At 38.1% G+C, this 25,143-nt stretch overlaps 1 protein-coding gene across 1 annotated transcript in view; it reads left to right on the forward strand.

Annotated features, from left to right (window-relative positions):
- Positions 1 to 25,143, forward strand: part of TG (thyroglobulin) — a 2,464,750-nt gene that overhangs the window by 515,591 nt on the left and 1,924,016 nt on the right. The window contains exon 19 of the mRNA XM_044066937.1: positions 11,432 to 11,588. Coding sequence (XP_043922872.1) covers positions 11,432 to 11,588 — 157 coding nt within the window. The remainder of the gene's footprint in view (positions 1 to 11,431; positions 11,589 to 25,143) is intronic.

The following is a 25,143-nucleotide window of genomic DNA, read 5'->3' on the forward strand; positions in this document are numbered from 1 at the left end:
GCACATTGGAAGTACAAGTTTAGATACTACACAATTTGCTGTCCTTCACCATAGATGTGCACTTGTGTGCATTACAAAACCCCACCCACAAATGCAGTTTGACCTGACATATGCATCTAGATACTCTACGGAAGCCACTATGACTACTACAGTGTTCAATTGATGTGTACTGAGGTCTTACCTGTACGGTCCTCGCCTGTTGTCTGGGTGCCACCCACCTCCATAACTTGTATGTGTTGGCTTTGCAGGCATGTGGTGGCTGCCCCAAGGTTGGCAAGGAGATCCTCCATTGGTGTAAGTGGGGCCTGTATAGCAAGACCCCCACCTGTGGTGGAAAGGTCCCTGGCCATGGCAGCAGCCCTTTGCCAGGCATGCTGTATCAGGTCAGTCACACGATGCCTGATCTGATTGTATATGCATCCATGGTGGCCTAAGTTGTTTACTCTGTGGACAAACATGTCCCATATGGCTGTCCGCTCCTGCATATTCTGTTGGCCACAGCCAAGCATTATGATTATCATCTCAGTGATGGCCGCAGTTTCAGCTGCAGTGTACACTGGCTGCCTTGCATGCTGCATGTCACCTGGAAGACATAAAAGGGGAACACATCACAGGACCACATAGATTGGTCAACGTTATTTACATAACCTGCACATCAATATTGACTAGCATTAGCCACCACTTATGACCACATCATACTCCTGTCATCTATCAGCACAATATGAGCTTGCATTGCACTCCTGGTCCTGATGTGTCATGTTCCCTCCAGTGAGGGCCAGTAAATTGCATAATCCACCATTCATCATTCACCTTTGTGTAGAGGGATGACAGTGACCATCTTCCTTGTAGATGGGATGTCAATGGTGCTCAGGCTTTGCTTGCATATAGTGTGTAATGGAGCTGGGAGCATTTGCCTGAGTTCATGTAGGATGCAGACAGGGATGTTATCAGCTCCCATGGAGACATACATTTGTTGCCATTTATTAGGCATTATGGACCTGCTCCCTGATGATGAGGGGAGGGGTGTAGATGCTGTGCATATCCACCTATACTGATGGTGGGACGGGAGGGTGATGTTTTCCCTTAACCTGTCTGCAGTGGGTTGGCTATAGCTATGCTGTGTGTGTATATGTAGTGTGATTGACCACCAGTACAGGGTGGGTTGGGTTGTTGCCTCTGAGATTTAAGACGTGTGAAGATGGCCTTGTGATTGGCCTTGGTGGATTTGTCCAATTTGTACTCATAGTTAGCCTTACAGTAATTCACCTGTGACCTCATATGCTTGTTCAGACACAGGTTGACTTGCTTCCAAGTTGATGCCTACTTGGCCCTGTACAGCCAATATAGTGACCGATGATGCAGTTTGTATATTGCTGCTGTCCAGCAAAGGGGATTACTCAACCTTGGTGGAGGCAGGTTTTATGAGTCAGGTATTGCTTAGTCCATACAGCTATGTAGGTGCTCATATAACTGTTTGTAGTGGGCATGGACACAAGGTTATAACACAGTTGGACAACTCTCCATTTTCAACCTGATAATCATGCTTATTCTAGTACCCATGTCTGTGTCAGGGCAAAGCAACAACCAGTAGCTGTAGAATGTTATGTCTGTTGGATGCACAGAAACTAAGATTACACACGTGTACAACATGTACAGCTTATTTATCTGATGTTTAGCATCTCATGTCTGTTGTTTTGAGGCTTCCAGCTACACCTACTCATACATACATGTCCACAGGTAATACCTGATATACATTTCTGTTCTATGTCAGTATGGCACACTGTATTTACACTCTTGCTGCTCAGTCATACCTCTCAATCTATTGGAGCAGGACATCTGGGGGGCGACACACATAAATGGGAGAAAATGGCCCAAAATTAGTGACATCTTATTAATATTGCTGTAACACACTTGAGTCAGTTGATAGCATAGTAGACCTTGCATTCACAGACATACCCTGGAGTATGTCTGACACTCATATGTATGCTATTATGTTCTAATGTCAATCTTCACAGATTTGCCAATGATTTGCCAGACATAACAGAACTCTTTGAGTAAATGACTACAAATATGAGGCACACATATGGTCAGTGTGCATAACACTGGACAGTTGAATGGTATGAGCTCAGTATATCACATGCAGTTCAACAGACACTTCTGCAACAGTAGTTTACTATGGGCATACCATGTATAGGTCTCTTAGATTTGTGAGACAAACGTGTGTCATAGTTGTATTCACAAGTAACATATGGATATTTACAACATTCCACTAGCTGGCCTAGCAGTGTCACAGTCCCAGATGCTATGGCCATAGGTGCTGATCAGTAATATATCAGTACAGTAAGTTTTGTTGAGACATATCTGTTCAACTTCCTATTTCACATTATTACATACCTCCTACTGCATTCCATTACATGCTTACTTGTTTGACATACCTTTTTTTTCAAAGTATTGTTGATTTTGCTTTCAATTTGTATTTCTCTCTCTCTTTCTCTCTCTCTGTCTACAGATGTATAGCTATACACCTGTTTTGCATAGGCAGCAGCTTGCCTTTGGTAGGTAATGCTCATGGGCAGGTGATGGCTTGCGCACCAATTGGTGTCCCCCACTTGCTAATTGTATGCAGAACAACTGTATTGTTACTCCTATAGCCAATGGCATGGAAACACACTCCTATAATTGAGTACTTTGTGTGGCTGTTGCCCCTTTTCCTTGCCTGTTAGGTGGACATCATGGTGGTGTGTAGACAGCAGCATCACAGAGGGTAGTTGGAAATACCTCTTACGACAAAAAATGTGGAGACAGCCCAATAATATGGGGAAGAAGGTTCTAGACTTAGGGACAGAATGTAAGTATTGCTGTTATACAATTGGTTGAATGCTAGTTTAACAGTGTTTGTGTGGACATGGATCTTCTGTGTGATTTTAAGTCTGACAGTGTTATGTGGTTGACATAACTCTCAACTGTAGGGCTATCCGTAGAACGGACAGGGGTTTGACTATTATGTTTGGTCTGTTCCTCAGACAGTTTATGTCCTTGGCAAATCAGTAGCATACTCTGGGGATTGCAATCAGTAAATGCTAACATCCATTTGTGTTTCTGACTTCATATCCCTCAGAAAAGATATGTGACAACAAACCCTGTAACACCAGCAACATTTTCAGTTTATAACAGCAATATTTTAATTATGCCCCTGGTTTTGGGTGTCTGTCCCCCAAGTATGTCAGGCTTTGTCCAGATGTCATGCAGTAAGAGGTTGATAGTTATGGTATATCATTATTTAGTGCCTTCATTCCTGATATCATCCCAGTGATGTAGCAGAATGCCAAACATGTTATGAAGAAGAGGACATATATATGAGGACAAAGCCGTCATTCTGTGGGGATCTGTACAGTTGAAAGGACTGTGTATGTCTGACAATTGTTAACAGACTGTCAGGATTGTGTAGCAGTGTAGTGTGTAAATGTTAGTTGGGCTGTATAGGGAGGGGGATAGATGTAAGTATCATGGCTCCTCTTCTATCCAACTATCCATGCTGCTCCAGTTTCTGGTGGTCTATCAGCTGTATATGTGTGTAGGGGCAGACTGAGGCATGTCCCATACCACCTCAGGATTCCTACTACACTGTGACTTGGGGCACTATATGTAGGGGTAGTGTATGAGTGGCAAACATGATATATTTGTTCACACAGTCATTATACTGTAGTGTTAATTCGGCTTAATGGTATGTCACTGTGACTGTAGTGAAATTGGTTGTGGGTATGCAGTGTCACACCGGTGTCTGTTTTTCATGAATGTTACATCCCTGTAGTGCCTGATATACTTGCAACTGCATATATAATTCCCCATAGCTAATTTGGGGTAGTGTTGTGTCAGTCTGACTGTAGTTTGGACAGTGCTTGGTGACATGCTTAGCAGCTCAGTGTAGTTTCCCTACTGTTATGCCCAGATATGTGTAGGGTGTCCAGTTGTCTGGCTCATATCGTTGGTCGGGTCCCCATAAGTGTTGTGTATTTATTACATATCAGTGGGATGATGTGAGGATAAAACTCACTAACTACTGAGAAGTAACTGAGTCTTGCACTTGTGCTATTTCAGTCAATATATGTTAGAACAGACGTTACTGCAGCAAGTGCCTTAGCTTATCTACTCAAGTATTTCAGATATGTCCCTATTTTCATGGCTTTCTCCCCCCACTTTATTAAGCTTGATTAGTTACACTAAGGGGTTATGAGCATACCTGTAAACTGGCTGGATTGTTTCAGAATGTCCAGGATTATTGCTAACTTTTTTTTAGGTCTGTTCCACAAATTATTTGTATTTCTGTGGAAATCACCATGATGATCTGAGGATTTCTGTCAGTAAATGATGACATACATTTCAGTGTCAGACCTCATATCCTTTAGAAAATGTATGCTGACACAAACCCTGTTACTCTAGCAACTTTCTACTTTTATAATAGCAATATTAAACATATGTCCCTAGTTTTGGCCCATTGCTATTGATGAACAGCTCAAGTTTGATATCCATATTCAACAAAATATTAAGATAATCCACCAAAAGCTAGGTATGCTGTACAGGAACAATCACATTCTCTCATACTCTACTAGGCATACTCTGGCCACTACTTATCTACTTCCTTCCTTATTATATGGAGCCCCTCTCTTTACTAACCTGTCCTCCTCTATCACCTCCAAACTAGAAAACTGCTACAATAAATTCTCTAAATTTGCCACCAAATCCAAAACTTCTACCCCATCATTGCCTTATCCTACTATCCCAAAATTGGCTTGAACTCCCAAACTACTTAGACTACATCCAACTCACCACTGTGCACAGACTGACTTGTATTTCACACAACAAAATGCCCATCTCTAACAAATATCCTTCCCCCTTATACCCCCAACAGAACTCTCAGATCTGAACATCAAAACTTAATTGCTATCCACAAACCCAAACGTCCAGCTGGCCAACTTCTCCGCTCTGTCTCACTAGGCAAAAAATGGAATTCTCTTCCTTCTACTCTAAGAACCATACCAAACTCAGAAAATTTCAAAACCCAGCTTTTCAAACACCTGTCCACAAAATGGAAATGTACCTGCCTTCACCCCACCTAATCATTCCAAGTATATGCCCCCAGGGGTTTCTCTCTCAGGTTCCTAAAGTGGTCTCTAATCTCCCATAGCTATTTTCCTGTGAGTGTATCTAAGCTTTCTGCATTTCTTATAACTACTTATCACATGACTCAACTTTGTAAATATTGTAAATAGCTTCTTACTTTAAAAGTGTGCATGCAAAGTGTATCCACATTTACTTAAATGTATGTATGTAAAATGTTTTCACACCTAATACATAAGAATGTTTGCTCAAATGAAACTGTATAACCCATAAGACCACCCACAATGAATTTTGTTGACTATGAGTGAAACTGAATGTACTTATGTGTAACTGTACTATATAATGTATGTTTTACACTTTTGTATATTTGTATCTAAACTGTATAATGTATCTTGGAGCTTTTCTCCCCAGGCCTCCACTGAAAATGGGTCTTTTGTCCCAGTGGACTTCCCCAGTAATCAAACTGGAAATAAATAAATGAATATATATGGATTCCCAGTACACTGTGCATTGGGGCAGTATATGTTGGTGTATTGTGTGACTGGCAATCAGGATATGTTTGTTTAAACAGTCTTTCTACTTTACAGTTCATTTTGGATACTGGTATGTTGCTGTGACTGTGGTGCAAATAGTTGAGGGTGGACATGTTTGCACCACTATCTGCTTCTCCCTACAGTTCCATCCCTGTAGTGCATGATATATTTGGATATACATGGGTAATTGCCTAGAGCTGATTTGGGGTAGTATCATGTTGTAGTTCAGAAGGTGCTGAGTGACATGGTTGACAGCTGTCATGGCTTTTTCATTATGTTACATGACTGCAGTCATATCTCTCCACTGTCCAGATGTCTAGACACTGTCTGGATGCGTGGCTGATATGTTTGGTTTGTTGCCCATAACAGTTGTGGGTTTCTTAGGAACACTGGGATGATGTGAGCATTGACATCGGTAAATAATGACATTCATTTGTGTTTCAGACCTGGAACCTATCTGGAATTGTAAGTTAAAGCATATCATGCCACTCTAGCAGACTTCTACACATATGAAAGCCATATTTCAAAGATGTCATTATTGTTTGCCCCTTATCCCCCCACTTTGTCTTGCAGTAAGAGGTTGGTTATCTACATGTGTGTGTGTGTGTGTGTGTGTGTGTGTGTGTGTGTATATATATATATATATATATATATATATATATATATATATATATCCATATATGTCTATATATATATATATATATATATATATATATATATATATATATATATATATATAAGGGCACTACGGATATATCATTCCCCCTTATGTTGAATGACTGTTGTGCATGATATGTTTGTAAAAGCATTACAAATTCCTACAGCTCAGAAGGTGTAAAGGTATGTTGCTGTGATTGTAGTGCACAGAGTCCTGGGTTCCATATTTGGAAGTGATGATTTTTTTTCATTAATGTTAATTGACCAGAATGAATGATATGTTTGTAAAAGCATTACAAAATCCCACAGCTCAGATGGTGTAGTGGCTTGTGGCTGTGATTGCAGTTCCAGTGTCCTCGTTTCGAGACTTGGCAGGGCTGATTATGTTGTTGCTGGGCAGAACAAGGGCTGATGTACACAGACTGATTAAAGCATTTTTAAGCAGTTGTAAATGGGTTTGCACAGTTTTTCGTGAAACTAAGTGATGCTAACAGACGGTTAAGTCCTGTTAGCTTTGCTTATCACCTCTAACTCCCGCTTACACCCACGCTAATATTTTTAAAGAAAAGAAAAAAAAGGATGATAAGAAAGTGGTGAAATGGGGCAAGCAGTAGGTAAAACATCAGCTAGGGATGTGCAGGACAGGTGTAGGAAAGGACCATAGCTCTACATTTCTTCTGCAGCAACAGCTGTGAATAATGTGTAGAATTTGGAATTTACAGCCTCACACCCTACAGGAAGTGGTGCTGGTGACAGACTTTTGCAGAATAATCTGTGGGTTGATTGATTAGTTTCACTGTACATGGGGTGAAATGTAGAGCTATGTATGGGGAAATGTTTTTTTTTTTTGCGGGACAGATGCCCTTTTTTTTTAGGTGAGAGTGGAATGTTGGGGAAGGGCTGTAGGTAGGTTGGGTGGGATAGGTTGCATTTACAGACAGACAAGACAGCAGACAGGGATGGTATATGACACATGAGGAGGGTAAACACCTTTGACGGGGAGGGTGGTAGGGACTCTGATGCCCATGAGCCCGCAAATGGATACAGTGGGACTGAGGTCCTCACACATGGGCAGTCACCACTGCTCCCTCACGGCCCCAAACATGGCTGTGCTGGGGGCTGGAGAGGAGGGTGGCCTGCCTCTTGAGGTGCACCAGGTGGCCCTCAATCTGGCACAGCTGCCCACCCAATTCTGCTCAGATGGCACTGTGCACCAAATCCCGGAACTGACTGCGGATGACAGGCTCCTGTCCATGCCCGGTCCCAGGGGGGGGGGTGGGCCCTGTCCTCTGAGGTGGTTCCACCCAAAGGTGGTGCAGGATCAATGGACGAGGAAGTTCCGGGTTGGCTGCCAGAAGTGCTGGGGCCCAGTGCCATGGCTAGATGAGGCAGGACAGGTGGATCTACAGGGATCCGTCTTCCCAAACATACTATGGTGCTGAGGTTTTAAAAAATATGTTGGTTAGTCATGAAAAAACATTTCACGATTAGTTATAACAGCATGCGTGAGTGATCCAATTAACCCCATAAAACAGATTTGAAACAGTTGCATAGCAAAACACACACATGCATAAATGGAACAAAAGTATGCATTGTAACAGCATGCCAGTAACATTGACGGCAACAAGCCACCAACAATGGTATTTTAACAGGTATGTTAACATGCAACTAATCAAATATATGAACAATAATAGAACACAAGTCCCAACGTTAGGTTTGGAGAGCAACATACTCGTAGTATATGAATTATAGTATTGATCCAGATGAGGGGTGGGGGGAGAGACAAAAAGTCCATTAACAACTGCTTATGTTTCTATTTTCCATAACAGCACTGCTCATTACTCTATGGGTCTGCCCTCACTTTACATCTGCCTATGGCCCATAGCTTCTGTAGCATGAACATGCTTGTTAAACTGTCAACCTAGAATGGTATGGGACAGACTGTGACACTTCTGGGTACATGACTAGAGGGGACTCATACATGTCAGGGTTACATATCTGGCATAGGAGGGGTACCCTGAACTGCTGTTATGTGAGTGTGCTACTGGCATACATGAACTGGTTTCCTATCTGTGTCCAGGGTTATTGGTAGCAGTGACCACTAGCCATGACAATGTGACACTTGAGAGACATGTATCAGGAAGAGTGCATGTTTTATGTACCTATGCTGCTGTTATTTGTAGGCATGTGGTGGGACAGTTGAACAGTTGTACATAGTTTAATAGTATACCCTTCATACAGCTACTACCAACACTTCCTTACCTGTAAAACCTGTGCAGAAAAAATCTGTTAACACTACCTGTTTTTGCATTTATTCTTGATTCCTTGTGTTTAGATATGCACACATCTTAGTACAACTCCCTGAATTTGAACCATGTCTGGGTGTGCAAAATTAACAACTAAGTTATTTCTCATCACACTGAGCTACTGGGGAACTGCTGTTTTGTGTTTCACTGGTTTCTGCCTAATAGTCTCTTGGTTAGACAGTCTGAACTTGTAATCCTGTGATGCATGCATGACAGATAGTTATTGTGCTGTCCATTAATCTTTTGGATTACTACAATTTGGAAAGCAAAGGTTAACACAAGGCAATGCTGGATGGAACACACTGAAATTTTACATGTTACTATTCAGTGCTCAGAGCTTAGTGCAGTATATATTTCACATTTTAGTTAGATCTTGTTTTACAGCTCCACCATCTACAGTTTTTCTTAACAGCTGTTTCCCAGAAAACCCTCAGTTAATGGATGCTGTTGCCGCCATATTTGCTGAAAAGAACCTGTATACATTCTATATGTCTACAACAACATACCAGAGTAAACACAACAGTTTTTTTTGTAGGGATCTTTATTACACATCATTATTAGTCGGTCAAACTTTTTTATTTATTCAGTTAACTCAGTAACAGTATACCTACTAGCAGTAAGCAATGTACTCCTTCTTAGCTATTTGCACAATATACTGAAAAATAGATTTGTACTCGCCAGCCTATAAGTGCAACCTCAGCAGTCATGTCGGCATGGGCTTCTATGTTACAAGCCCTCTCTGCTGCAGCTATAGGGGAGAAAAGCAAACATTATGCATACCTGTCTATCACATTCTCAGGCTATTATCTGCTACAAAACTACTTGATAGTGATACTCACTACTGGAGCATTCTGTGCCCATGCATCTTGGATCCACTGGTCCAAGCGTGCTCCCTTCCTCTGCTTTAGGTCAGCATAGTGGTGCCGTACCTGCTTACCAGTTTGGAGGATGCCAGTAGCACTGGTGAGATCACGTGTGAGACAGTTCCAAGTCTCCACTTTGTATTGTGAGCCCTGGTACTGGCTCTGCATCAGTCTCTCCTCATGGTTTTCTATAAGGAGTACAGCCATGATCCTGGACTACTGAATGCTCTAGTGCCATGCCCAAAAGCGTGCTCCTTCACCTACACCAGCCATAGTACCTGCAGAGATGAACTATAACAAATTCTGGCTGTATTCCCACCTGCTCCTCTTAAATAAGGTGATATTCCCACCCTTTGCTGTCATTGGACCATTTTGAGCATGTTAAGCTTCGCTAAGCAGTGTGCAAATCCACTAAGCTGAGTTGAACAGTGCTTAAAGGGGTAATTGCTGAGCACTGCTTACCAGTGTGCAAATCTGCTTAACTGAGCTACCTGCTGCTTAGCATTCACATCTAAATGATGCTTAATTAGCATTTCTAACGATTGCTCACTTTTCATTTTTAGAAAATATCAAAATTACTTCATTTAGTCAGTGTATATGATTTACTTTACATGACATCCCTCTATGTGCTTTCATTACATTAGCAAGGGGTGTGACTATACTGTATGGAACACTTGTGTATACATGGGTGATTTCACTTGTTATATGCACTCAACACTTTAATTTTACACCAGCTACACAACCCTTGGTTGACAAAAAACAGTTACTTGATAATTTAAGTTGAAAATAATAATTTTAACACTGCTTTCCCATATAAAAATAACTTGCCTCTCTGGTACTTGTGGTGTGAATGTCTGCATGTAAAGGCAGGACTCTAACCACTACACTATCTCAGTTTGGGGATTTCAGCTATATATTTTTATTTATCTTCTATGGGATGTTTAAGCAATGCTAAGTGGAGGGCGATAATGGGCACACCTGCTCAGCTATGCTTAAACATTCCTTAGTATGGAAATATTATTTCTGGCCTTCCACAGCTTTCTTGCTCTAGGAGGTTGACAGGTATGTGAGGCAGGCATCTGGGGATTCTACATAAACCTGTTGAGTTGACGGCGATGGCCATACGACACTTTCAGATGGCAGACATTTCTGTTTCAGTCTTCATACCCTGCAGGAAGTCCTTCCTACTGCAAACCTTTTATTCTGTCAGCTTTCACATTTATCAGTACAATATTTAACATGTCCCTATTTTTGTGGCTTTGTCCCCCCGTTATTTATGGCTTTGTACTGCTTTATTGCTCTAGAAGGATGAAACGTATGTGAGGTGGAAATCTGGGCATTCTGCAGACACCTGTACAGTTGTATGGCACTTTAACAATGCAGGGGGTGTGCGACAGAACCTGTCACACATCCCCTGCATTTCCTTACAAAGCTACAAGCTATTTCAGTGTCTTTGGACATTGACATAGCTATTTTATTAGCTGTCAGTCTCCGCAGACACTGACAGCACTTTCAAAGTGCCATGCATAGTTTTTTGCTCCCCTAGCTATTTCATTGTCCGCGGGCACTGAAATACTCTTTTTTATTTTTGAGTGCAGGGGGTGTGTTCAATGTCCAGCCACTACTTAAACATGCCCTCTGCACTCGTTCACTGTTCATGTCCATTTAGCCTTAACAGCAGCACGCCTTCATGAATATGCAAGGTAGCTGCTGTTAATTTTAATGCTAAATGGACATGAACCACTCCATGCAGGAATAGCGCTATTCCTTCATGGAGTTTATTGAATCCAGGGGATTGTCTTTTCTACCCGTTACCAACTAATTGATTGTGAGCGGACAGCAATCATCTTGTAACTCTTGTATTTCTGTAAAGATTATATACTACAGCATGTGCCAGTCAAACAAAATGCATACATTATGCTTATAAATGTTGTTTGATATTTCTGTTTTCCAGATAAATTCTGTGAAGAATGCAGTTTCAGTCCCAGTATGTACTGATTCCACTGTGTCTGTTGGTTGTTTGACTGTGAACCATTTAGGAGTGAACATTACATGGCAGGCTCAGCTGGAAGATATCCCATCCACCTTCCTTCCTGATTTGCATGACATTGGTAAGCAGAGGAAGCCTCTAATATTTTGCTGTTTTAGTGGATATTGACATTGCCAACTATTTACTGAATATTAATTTTAAGGTGTCGATAAGAAATGTCCCTCAATCCATAAATAGTATAAAGACTCAGCTACATGCATATGCACACCCTAAGGAAAGAAAAGCACTCCTTGTCTAAACTACTTTGCTCTACTTCACATATTAGATAATGTAGTGATCACATTTAGTAAATAATCTGCACTATAAATTATTCGTTTGAATTGTTTCATATCAGTGCCATTCTGTAAATTTGTTTGCTATCTCTGAATCTTCCACCTGTTCAGAGAAGCTATTCTTAAATTATCAAAACACTGCTTTTGTGGAAAATGCTTCTTTGCATTACCTCAGTGCATTCCCATCTCCACCTTTTAGCAGTGGGCTTTTTATTGTACACCTGTTTCTTTTTTCAGACTATTGCCATTATTTTAGACATGCATACAGCCTTGATATGCTTGAAAATGCCTACATGTCTCATTCTCCTTCCTATTCTCATACGATTGTATATTATTATTATTAGTTTATCCTCTTATTTTTTCTTCTGCAGAGGTTCCTTTGTTTTACTTTTTCATTTTCCAGATGGCTTCCATCCCATTGTTTTACATGTGTTAATGGTATTTTCTCAGATACCCTCAATATTTCATATGGGCTCCATACAACTGCATATACTGAGAATTACACAGTTCCTGTGTTACCTGGCAATGATTGTGTATATTTCCTATTGTCTTCTTAGCTCTGTTATTGACTTCTTCATATTGATTGCATACTTTATTTCCAGCATTTTGTGTGTGTGTGTGTGTGTGTGTGTGTATATATATATATATATATATATATATATTTATATATATATATATATATATATATATATATATATATTTATGCATGTGTGTGTGTGCATATATATGCATGTGTGTGTATGTGTGTGTATGTGTGTGTGTATATATATATATATATATATATATATATATATATATATATATATATATATTTATATATATATGCATGTGTGTGTGTGTGCATATATATGCATGTGTGTGTGTATGTGTGTGTGTGTGTGTGTGTATATATATATATATATATATATATATATATATATATATATATATATGCGCTGATTGGATGGAAAATGGGAAATTCACCCCACGGATCACTTCTGTGGCTCTTCTCAACAGGGGCACAGGAAAATAATTTTCTTGGGTGGCGAAAGCCACGGTACATTTTTTGGCTAGGCTTATATAGGCCCTAGGGCCAATAGCCTAGTACCTACCTATGAACCTATGAACCTGTGTGTGTGTGTGTGTGTGTGTGTGTGTGTGTGTGTGTGTGTGTGTGTGTGTGTGTGTGTGTGTATATATATATATATATATATATATATATGTATATATATATATATATACATGTGTGTGTGTTGCTTCCACATTGATATTTATAATTTTTTTCACATTAGGCAGGCATGAATCCATTAAATGGTTTTGGTGCTATGATGTCACTGTAAATTTTATCACAGTAATATTTATTTTCACTGATAGGTTTATAGTTGTGTACTAGGCTAACAACCACTAGGGCTCTTAAAAGCCTAGCCATGTAACCAAAGTGTGACCCACAAGTTTGATTTATAGGGGGTGATTTACTAACTGACTCTGTCTATCATACCCATAGGATTTAGACCAGGATTCATTTCTGAGTACCCTTCCATTGGTCCAAGTTGCACTTAAATGGGGATAAGGAGAAACTCTGCTTCTCATGGATGGGGAGCCTATTCTCTGAGAAACATATCTGTCTCTCCAATATGCCCTAATTATTTTGCAAGCAAAATTTAGTTTTTTTAATCCAGTAGTTCTGATGATGTTTGTTTTGCAGACTTGCAAAAGATTAATCAAAACAGTGTCCAGGGATGTCTTCCATGCTAGGCAAAGATCACACCTCAGAAGTCTCTAACATACAGAATGATGAGACGGGGCTTTGATCAGCATAGGATATGATATTTAGACAACTTAACATTGCAGTTTGTCATGTTTTATCTCCTTTGTAAATGAAGCAATGTTTATTCCAAGTGAAGATCAAGAAGCATGTCTAGAGGAGTACAAAATACTTTGCATTGAACTTATCCCCCTGGTCAGCAAACCCACCCCCACTGGCTTTTACATCATGCTGTTTTAGCTTCCTACTTCTGTGATTTTGAAAGAATGTATATTCATAGGACACTGTGGGATGACAGATTTCAACCTGTCTTATTCCTAATAAGCTTGTTGCAAACACCTGCTACCATGTATAATGAAGGAACAGGATAAAGAATTCCATTCTTTTGTTTTTCTAGACCCACAGTTTTGTTTACCACCTTACTCCCTATCACAACACACAAAATGTGGTACTTTGGATTCCCTATCCAATGTTGTCATTTGTCTCCATTTAAAACACGTGTGTACTAATTCCGCCCAGGTTCAGTACTTAAAATATTGAAATCTATCTTCATCATCTGTAAATCATAACTTTGTTTTCTTTTCTTTTCTATCTTTGTGCATCTTTTTAATATGAAAGTTGTTTCCCTATCACAAGCTCACATATAATAAAGAATTAATGATAGTTTTGGTTGCCCTTTCTCCTGTGAGTAGTTTTATATTTCAGAATACAGGCAGGTATTCACTTTGTCAGCACCAAAAGAGTGAAATAAACAAATCATTATTCTTAGAAGTAATAAAAGTGTCCACTGTTATTATCATCCAGCCTCATTTAGTCTCTTGATTACGGACACACACACACACACACACACACACACACACACACACACACACACACACACACACACACACACACATGCACACACACACACAGACACGCACACATGCACACACGCACACACGCACACACACACACACACACACACACACATGCACACATGCACACACACACACGCACACCATTTATCTTTCTTTCTTTTTTTACTTTTCTTATTTTTAACTTTTGAACTGTACAAAAGACATACATACAAGTATAGCAGCATTGGTATTTAAAGAGAATATCAATGTTAATATAATTGCCCCACCGTATCCTTCTTCCTGCTGTTCTAAAAATGTATACATAAATTACAGTCTATTGAGCTGATATAAAAAAGGGGAGCAAAAAGAAAAAAAATAGTTTATAGAGCTTCAAAATTACTTTAATAAATATATGTTCACCACCAGTCCTGTATTGAAAAATTCTTATTCTGAAGCTATAGTAGTTGGACAAGCCTCTGAACCAAGTTCCTGAGTTGTTTATGGGGAAGATGAGAGGCTGTACTGAAGGAAACACAACAATTTGTGTAAAAGAAAGGCATTGACATTTAAAGAAGATGAGCAAACAGAAGTGACATAACAAATTATGTTACAAAAAAACAGAAACTTTGAAAACTTTGATAGTCAACAATTGCAAGGAGAGATACCTGAAGCTGCATCTGTAAGTAAAGTTACAGTTCGGTGTGAACAAGAACTATCTTGGGGCATGGCTAAGATAGCTAATTGAGAACAATGACTGATTAAAGCTCTGTGACTGAAAAGTTTTCTCTGACAAAATATTTAATCATAAAATTAGAATTTGAACATACTTAATAGCTATCTATATTCACTAAAGTACTTAGAGAAATGATTTATAGCTAGAAGTTCTTCAAAAGCTATAATTTCCCTGTCAGATTTTCATCTGCTTGGTTAGGAGAGAATAGACTTCAATATCAGTCACTCAAAAAATGGTACTCAGGATTCTTCTGTAAAAAAATAGTTTTCCAGTCACTAATATTTAGTATGCAGTATGCATTACTAAAAATGGACAAACTGGACACTAAAATAGAAACCTGCAAAGAAGAATCCATAAATAAGATGGAGCATTTAAAAATTCTTATGAAACAGCAAGATGCATATCAGCAGTATAGAAGGAGCTTTAAATAATAATGAAGGGAGAAGAAATGAAGGTGAGTGTCAGACTGAATTTTCTTTTAAAACAAGATAACTGTCTTTTAGATAAAGTTGTTTATTTAGAAAATAGACTGAGATAAAATAATATCAGAATTTATGGCATACCTGAAAATATGAAGGAGCCAATATAATAAACTTTTTAACAACTTGGCTGCATAAAATGTTAAATTTGCCTGAAACTTTAACACTTAGGATTGGAAAGGCACATAGATCCTTGAGGGTACCATGAAAGAATAAAACTCACCACCATGCTCAATAATTGTCAAGTTTATGTCCAGCATGGAAAAAGACCAAATATTAAAAATAGTCTGGTCCAGCCCCGCTGCTAAAATAGGTGGGCATGTAATCAGATTTGACAAAGACTATTCCAGTAAAGTTATGAGTAAAAGGAAATCTTGCTTGCCACTGATGAAATAACTTAAAAAAAAAAATAAATAATAAATGAAATAAATTAGGTGCTCCAGGGGACCAGAACCTGTATCCACAAGGCATTTACTGTCTTACAGATTAAAAAAGTTTAAAAACAAACAGCTGTTGTAAAAAATCAAACAGATTTAGGACTTTCATCTTACAAGTAAAAGACATCATCAGAACCATTGCATTTAGAGCAGCTAGGCTTTTATAACCAAAACCCAATCCTTAATTGAAAACAAGTCATGAAGCCAAGTCCTGCACTTAAAGCTACATACTCAGCTAGCATGCACCTTGAATAAATGTGTAATAATTGGTTGCAAAATAAAACATCATGAATAAAATAATTAAAAATAATGTGTATATATATATATATATATATATATATATATATATATATATATATACATATATATATACACTGTGCTTGCAGAAGCCATACTACAAAAGCAACAAACAGTTACATGTTCTTATGTACATTGCATCAACTTGTCTTTTGCCAACTTGCATTAGACAACCTATATATTTTTTATATACTTGCTTACTTTACTTCCAACCTGTTTCTTGATCTGTTTTGATGAAAATCTGGGTCCTATTCAAGTTCAAAGTTCATCACTGAAGTTTGTGAAAGCAGGAAGGGCCTTAATTGCAGTCAGAATGATAAAGAGAAGAGGTTTCAAGTTCTTTTCATGTGCATATGTGTAAAATCTACTCAAAATAAAATCTTAAACATATTTACTTAGTGAAGAACTGGAAAAACAAAAGCTATAGTAATGTTTTATGTTGTGCTGTTTCTGACATATATCACAGACATATAATTTGCTTGCATTTTACTGAAGGGCAATACCTTATTCTGCAGTGTTATTAACCCTAATTGTATACATTAATGAGAATGAGTATATGTTGATGTTTATTACTGATTAGAATACTTTAGAGGAATTAAGAAAAATGAGAAAACTACAGAAGAAATTAGCAGCTGCTGTATGCTGTGAGTTGTCATTTTTACATGCAGTAATTAAATACAGATGTCTGGATATGAAACTCAGACCAGAACAACACTGCACAGTTGCTAAAGGCACACATCTAAATTAGACTAGCAGGAATTATTTTATTTATAGTTGTGATTACATACAGTACTAGAATTAATAAGTAAGGGTAAGCACCTTATGATTAACATGCAAATGCACAAGGAATGAAATATCCTTTATGTAATATTAATAAAAAAGAGTAGTAACAATCAAATAACTCTTCGATGGGAGATTTTAGAAATGCAAGTTATATAAAATAAGGTTGAGTATCAGTGGGCAAATAAGGCAGAACAATATATTAAAATAGATATTTAAATAGTAAAATGTTTATAAGAAAGATACACATTACATATACCTACATATGACAGAAATGTTAATGCATAAGATCTCACACAATTTATAAAGAAAGTTGTATAAAAACAATAGAAAAGATTCTGAAAGTTGAAATCTGAAATATACTCACATGAACCTTGAAGCGTTTTGCATATTGCTGGCCACTGGATCCACTAAGACTACCTGAGATGAATAATTTCATAGGTCAGATATGGAATTTGAGTGTTTTATTGCTGAGTCAATGTGTTTATTTTGATAAAAGGTAGAGTGGATTTTTCAAGATGTTTGAACCCAAAAGGGAGGATGTGGTTTAAACTGAACACACTGTAACTCTTCGATTAGGATAGGCTGTAAATGTTTTTTAACTCTCTTGAGTGATATTCCTTTTGACCTTAGTAATGTACGTGTTTTTTTAAGTTTGAATTAGTCAAAGGATTTTTAGATAATTTGATATTTATCATATTGAGTGTTGCACATATTTAAGATACAGATACTTGTAAATTTAATTCAGAGCTTTAGAGTTATAAAGTAGTGTATAACTTTAGCATGATAAATGTATGTATGTACTAGTTTTCCTACTGTATAATAGTTTTGTAAAATAAGATTGCTTGTCACCAGTATCTTTACAGATACCTTTATCTCTTCATATCCCCATCTGTTCCAATTGGTGAGTTAGATATTTTGTTATAACAATATTAAATGAGTGAATAGTTTAGGAATCTTTAATAGATGATTATATTATTATTACATATACACACATGTACTACAGTATTTGTCTGATTATTTATTACTTGTGATTAATAGAAATGGATTATTACACTTATATAGGAATGGGTGGGAAATAGTATTATTTTTTAACTTATATATATGATATTATATTACTTGTCAGTCACTGTAGTTTTTTATGAAATTTTAGGTATTGGTAGGTAGATAGTATAGCAGCTTGTCCATTTGAACTTTGGTATTAATTGTAGGTTGTGTTATATTAGTAATATGTACAGTTACAGTTTTATTCACTATTTTGGTAGTTTACTTTGTAGATTTGGCATCAGCACTCTCGGCCAGTAATCAAGGAGCCTGAATCCTCTTCACTGACAGTGGAGAGTGATGCTCATTTAGAATGCAAATAGATACACTCAGTATTTCCAGATGCTGACTTCTCTGCATCAAGCACAATTTCCCTTAAGAGCACACAGGGAACACAGTCAGCCTGGGGCCTGGATATCTCTGTCTCCCTCCAGGTTCTTAGTAAGGCTCCACACAGCTTCAGAGTCAAGTCCTTAGCTGAGTGCCCAAGCCAAGTCTTCTATAACTCTCTCTGTGAAACGAGTGCTTCACGTCCCTGCACAAGTAGTAGATGCACATACTCTTTGAGATTTCATTTTCACACACACACACACACACACACACACACACACACACACACACACACACACACACACACACACACACACACACACACACACACACACACACACACACACACCTGGGAAAGGCTGGCACAGATTACCTGCTCTAACAACTTTTCCCAGCTTATAAGGTAGATCCACTGCCACCAGTCAGTTACTTTAAGGCTATTAAAAGGGTATCTAATTATAAATAAATAAATTAATATTAATGTATATATATTTTTTCTTTGTTAAAATATTTTATCCTGTTCTAAATATTTAATTTTTTAACTCTGATTTAATTGTATTCTTACTGAGGCTTTTTCCCGGGGCCTCCATTGAAATTGGGTCTTGACTCAGCAGACATACCCAGTTAACAATAAACAAATAAATAAATAATACAAATGGTAATGCTGACCAAACAGCCAGGCTTTTAGGAGCAGCCAGAGTTATCACCAAATAAATATGTGCAAATACTCTCAAAACTTAAATATTTTCTAAAAAGGACCAGCCACAATGAAAAGTTTAAGTATATTTAATAATAAATAATAAAAGAACACGAACATACTAAATATCTATTTACAGTAAACCCCAGAGTTTCAATTATAGGAAACACTGAAAATAACACAGCTGGAAAGAGTCGCACAGTTACAGAAAAAAAACAATGCTTAACTATTCTGACTACATTTTCCTGACTTATCTAAAGAATTACTGTTCCTACTTACTGAATAGAGCAAGGCCAGATACAGCTGGTGAGTGGTCCTTATTATCAGATCCAAGACAGAATACAGAATGCTGAGAGCAATCTCCTTCTGATATTTAAATATAATTTCTGGCTTAAAGAATGACATCACACATCTGGTCATCTGACTCTGTTTCCCTCACTATTCCCCATCACTAGAAGGTGCCAGGCTTTATCAACTATATGCTACAGTACACCCTAGATGTTTAGCTAAGTTTTATTAAAGCATACAGAAGCTATAAAACAATAAAACCATTCCACTTTTCCTACAGGAGCTGCAACCTATCCTCTAGTACAGACATTGCATTTCTGGCTGCATTCAAAACTGTGGGCTATCATCTTTATGGCTTAAACCCATAAAGTAATTTAATTTCAAGATTATTTTTCCAAAGTCAGGTGGAGTAACCTCCTATCTTCCAAAATATGCTGTTACAATGTGTACATTTAAACAGTTACAAGAAATCATGTACATTTCTTTTTAGATCATCTGGAATCACTGTTGATACATTTTAACACAAGCAACTTTACAAATTAGTAGCATTGTCGCCTTACAGTAAGACGTTGTCCTGTTCGATTCTCAGCTAAAGCGTCTTCTGTGTGGAGATGTGCGTGAATGGAAATACCTTCATTGAAGGTTGTGCGTCAGGGCTGGCAACTCGGCATGTAAAAATCTACTGCCAATCATTAGCGGACCGGAGTTCCGCTGTGGCGACCCCTAACCAGGAAAAGCCGAAAGACACAGCAACAACAACAACACCAACAACAACAACACAAATGACATATAATTCTTTACAAAATTCCAGCTAGCTGTGCTGGCATATGCTACACATCCACTGCCCCACTTCTCCTGGCATGGCTGGCGGTATTTCCTATTGTCACAGTAGAAAGGAAGAAATTTAAAAAGATGTGGAATGTTAAGATAGTGAAGGAGGAATACATTAGAGTCATATATGCAACTATATTAATATGGTGGATAAAATTGTCTAGTTATCTCTTGGTAAAAGAAATCTTAAACACACAATATGGAAAGTTTTAATCTGTTATCTATAAATGTAAATTGATTAAGCAATGGCAACAAAAGGAAACCATGAAGGGGATATTTAAAATTAAATGGATGAGGGCGGAGCATTGGCGCAGCATTTAAAATTGTTACCTCACAGCAAGAGATTCTCTGGTTCGATTCTTGGCTGGGATGCCTTCTGTGTGGAGTCAACATGTCCTCTCTGCATTTGCGTGGGGTTCCTCTGGGTGCTCTGGTTTCCTCCCACATTCCAAAGACATGCGCCTGGAGCATTTCTCCTAGGGCCTTCATTGAATATAGGCTGTGTCCTAATTGGACTTTCCCAGTCACCAAATGTTAAATAAATAAAAAGTATATTCTTTCAAGAGACTGACTTGATACATAAAGATATACAATATCTAAATAACTTAGGTTATGAAATGTTATCATCTGCTTCTTTTAGCAAAAAAGAGGAGGGGAACTGATATACTTTGGAGAAAATCTGCTGTAATGCCTAGGGTCATGGAAACTATTAATGACTCCAAAGGAATGTATACATTTGTAGTATGCAAATATAATGACAGACTCTATAAACTGGATAATTTTTATTGGAGCACATCACAAGTTCAATCCAAGAAACACTCATAGCTTGTAAAACCTTTAATAAAATGTATAGATGTACAGAGTATACAGCTTTTGGGTATAGCTCTTCTTCAGTGCAAAGACACGTGTTCTAACAACTGTTTTATATCAAAAGACGGTGATCACATGACATCTGTAGCCAATAAAATCTAAACAATTTAAAACTCTTTCATCGTGTAACAATCATATAACTTCCTAAAAACATACAGATTTCCTATGCAACATCTATAAGTATAAGTAACCAATACTGGCTTAATACTAAGAAGCAAATGCAAATAAAGAGATGAAATTATTGTTAACATTTATCTTGTGTATATACATTTATGTGTGTGTGTGTGTGTGTGAGTGTGTGTGTGTGTGTGTGTGTGTGTGTGTGTGTGTCTGTGTGTGTGTGTGTGTGTATGTGTGTGTGTGTGTGTGTGTGTGTGTGTGTGTGTGTGTGTATATATATATATATATATATATTTTATATATATATATATATATATATATATATATTTATATATATATATATATATATGTAGGTCTAGGACATTTCACTGAATGCACATTTCACTGAAAGTCAAATTAGTGTGCACCTTTCACTGAAAGCTCTTTTCACTGAAAACTCAATAAAGTTATATGTGGCCTTTTCCCCACTGTAGTGTGACCCTGGAGTTAGTATATATAGTAAGGGGGGTGTGGGAGGCACCGCCCCCCATATATTTTAAATATTTTGAACTATATACATGGATACTTGCAATTCCAATATATTACTCTTTTCCGAACATAATATATACTTAAAATATGTGGGGGGCTACACCCCCCACACCCCCCAATGTGGGGGGGGGGCTGTGCTCCCCACCCCCTTCCTATATATACTAACTACAGGGTCGCACTACAGTGGGGAAAAAGCGATATATAACTTTCAGTGAAATGTGTTTCAGTGAATTGAGTTTTCAGTGAATTGTGCTTTCAGTGATTTCTGTTCAGTCATTTGAGTTTCAGTGAAATGTGCATTCATTGAAATTTCTTAAACCCATATATATATATATATATATATATATATATATATATATATATATATATATATAAACTTGGATAGAGATTCCAAAGCATATATTATAAATGGAATGTACATTTCTCAATGATTCACTTTAAGCAAAAGCAACAAAGCAAAGGGGTCCCTTTTCTCCTCTACTGTTTGCATTAGTTATTGAATCCTTAGCTATTAGTATAAGCAATGAAAAAAATGATGGCTTTCCAATCAGTAAGAACTGTCAATCTAAAATTCAGCTTTTTTCAGATGATATTTTATTAACTATAGAAGATTTAAATTATTCGACTGAAGAAACAGATGAAGAAATTGAAGATCACTGGACTGCATCACCTGCAGGATGGTGGCTCCAGCCTACTTCTTGTGGGACAGGGTGCTCTTGCAGGAGACCCATGCACAGGCCAGGATGCCTGAGGACTTCGCTGGAGAGGATTTGTGGATTGGCGGCCATTTCGAGACCAGGATGCCAGAGGACTTAGCTGGAGAGGATCGGTGGCAGGATGCCAGAGGACTTAGCTGGAGAGGATCGGCGGCCATTTTGTGGAGGACTTTAGCTGCAAACAGGAGGATTCATGGATCGGCCGTTTTATGGAGGACAGGTTTTGTGTGTGTGAGTGTGTGTAATGCCCCAGTTGCTACATAGTGGTGGGTAGAGAATAAGGCTTGAACCCTGTACCTTGAGCCCAGGTGGCAGGAGCCTGAATTCCCTACCCACCACCCTTTGTAAAAACATTGCAGATTTTTTCCTCATACTTGTCTGTTCCTCATAAATTCTGTGTTTTTTGTATTTTTGTGTCCTTGCAAAGCCAGTAGTGCATTGTTGCAGTGGTAGCATTGTTGCCTGATAGCTACAGGTTCTCTGGTTTGATTCTTGGCTGTGGTGCCTTACCTTCTCTGTGGAGTCTGTATGCCCTCCGTGTATTTGTTTCCTCTAGTGTCCTCCCATCTTACAAAGACATGTGTCTGTCTTGAGTGTTTCTCCCTGGGCCTCTGCTAAAAATTAGCTTTTGTTCCAAGTCAAACTTTCCTGGTTAACAAATGTTAAAAATGACATGCATTGAATATCAGACTTCATATTCTTCAGAAAGTGCATGGTAACACAAAAGCTTTTATTCTAGCAATTTTCTAAGTGTATAAGATGGATATTTGAAATTTGCCTCTATTTTTGAGACTGTATTCCCCTATTATTAGCTTCATCCAGTTTTTTTGTGCTAAGGTTGAGAGCTATGGTAAGAACTGAATTCACTGAATATGTTTGGGGGCTATATTCCCCCATTCCTGGCTTTGTCCGGGTGTTTTTTGCTAAGAGATTGAGAGCTATAGTGAGAACTGAATTCACTGAATGTTTGGGGGCTGTATTCACCCATTATTGGCTTTGTTCAGGTGTTTTGTGCTAAGAGATTGACAGCTGTGCTATGGTGAGAACTGAATTCACTAAATGGTAGCCATTTAAGTTTCCATCTTCCTCTTTCACAAAACAGCTGATTTGGCATAGTGGTATATTGCTCTGACTGTTTTGCACAGCGTCCTGGGTTTAAGGCTTGGCAGTGAAATGTATGGTGGTAACACAGCATTTTATTCTAGCAACTTTCCAACATTATACAAGCAATGTTTAAAATGTGTCCCTGTTTTTTGGGCTTTTGTCCCCCCTCCACAATAAACTTTGACTTTTTCCAGATTTCTTTGTGCTGCAAAGTTCAGAGATACAGCTGAGTGAGTAGATTTTACAAGGAGCTGAGAGCTGCAGGGGAGCAGAAGTTTAGTGCTGCTTATGCTGAGTCTGTTTGCCTTGTTAATAGCACAACAGGTAGTATACTTGTGTTTGATGCAGAAGGCTGTGGGTTCTACTCCCACAGTAGATAGATGCATTGCTGATACTGTACTGTGTTGCAAAGGGGGTGGATGCTGCACTCCTCTTTGGCGAAGATACCTAGTAACTATGAACCTGTTATCAGCTTGCCATCCATTCCCTATTGCAATATTGCTAGCTTATCATTTTTAGTGTAAGACAGGCAATTTATTCCTCAAGGGTAACAGGCACTTTATTTGTAGATGAAACAATGAAATACAAAGTTGTTTGCTAGCAGCAACTTCTTCATTAGTTACAGATCTCTTTAATATGGAATTATTTAGAGGACTTTTACTTCTTCAGAGATTGTGCATATGCACTGATACTGGTGGACTGTAGAAGTTTGAGTAGACTTTTATGATGGAAATGTTTTGTCATTACTGGTGCATGCGTTTTGTTTCATTGTTTACTAGAAAAATTTCAAAAGAATAAATTTAAAACACCATCTAAAACTGTACTGTATTGTACAAGGAATATAATTTAATACAATCAGGAAGGTGTATGAAAGAGCATGTGTATGTTTCGTGTGCAAGGGGCCTGTGATTTGAAAACAGCCCAAACCCAAAGTTAATCTGCCACTGGCAAAATGTATTTTCTTTGAATGTGGGTTTCAATGCTGTTTCAGTGAATGTGAGTTTTCAATGGCAGAGAAGTTTTAATGCTAAGTCTGTTTTCATTGTGAGACTGCATTGCTTTGTTTAGCAGACATGATATCTATTAGTGTTTGCGCTGTAAAATGCAAAATAAAACTTTCAAATGAAGTCCAAATCATTGCAGAAGTAAAGCAGTATGCACATTAGTATTTATGGTTTTTGTTTTTTGGCTTTTCCCGGTTAGTGTTTATGGTAAATGGGGTGAAATAGCCAAGTAATGGTTCATTGGAATGGCTGTAGGGGGGAAGCTCCATTCGACCATGATTTTGTGAGGGGGGGATGGGCAGCAAACTCAGACAGCCCTGGCTGAACTATACCTCTCAACTGTCCAGATTTTTGCAGAATGAAGAGATTTTTCCTTCTTATTTTTGGTTTGTTCCTCATAAAATTTGTGGTTTTCTTTCAAATCATTTAGGAATGAAGTCACTAAATAATGACAGACACTGAGTTTCAGACTTCATAACCTTCAGAAAAATGCATGCTAAAGCAAG

The sequence above is a fragment of the Protopterus annectens genome, chromosome 3.part1 (assembly GCF_019279795.1).
Source record: "Protopterus annectens isolate FY-2018-M chromosome 3.part1, PAN1.0, whole genome shotgun sequence".
NCBI classification, from domain to species: Eukaryota; Metazoa; Chordata; order Ceratodontiformes; family Protopteridae; genus Protopterus; species Protopterus annectens.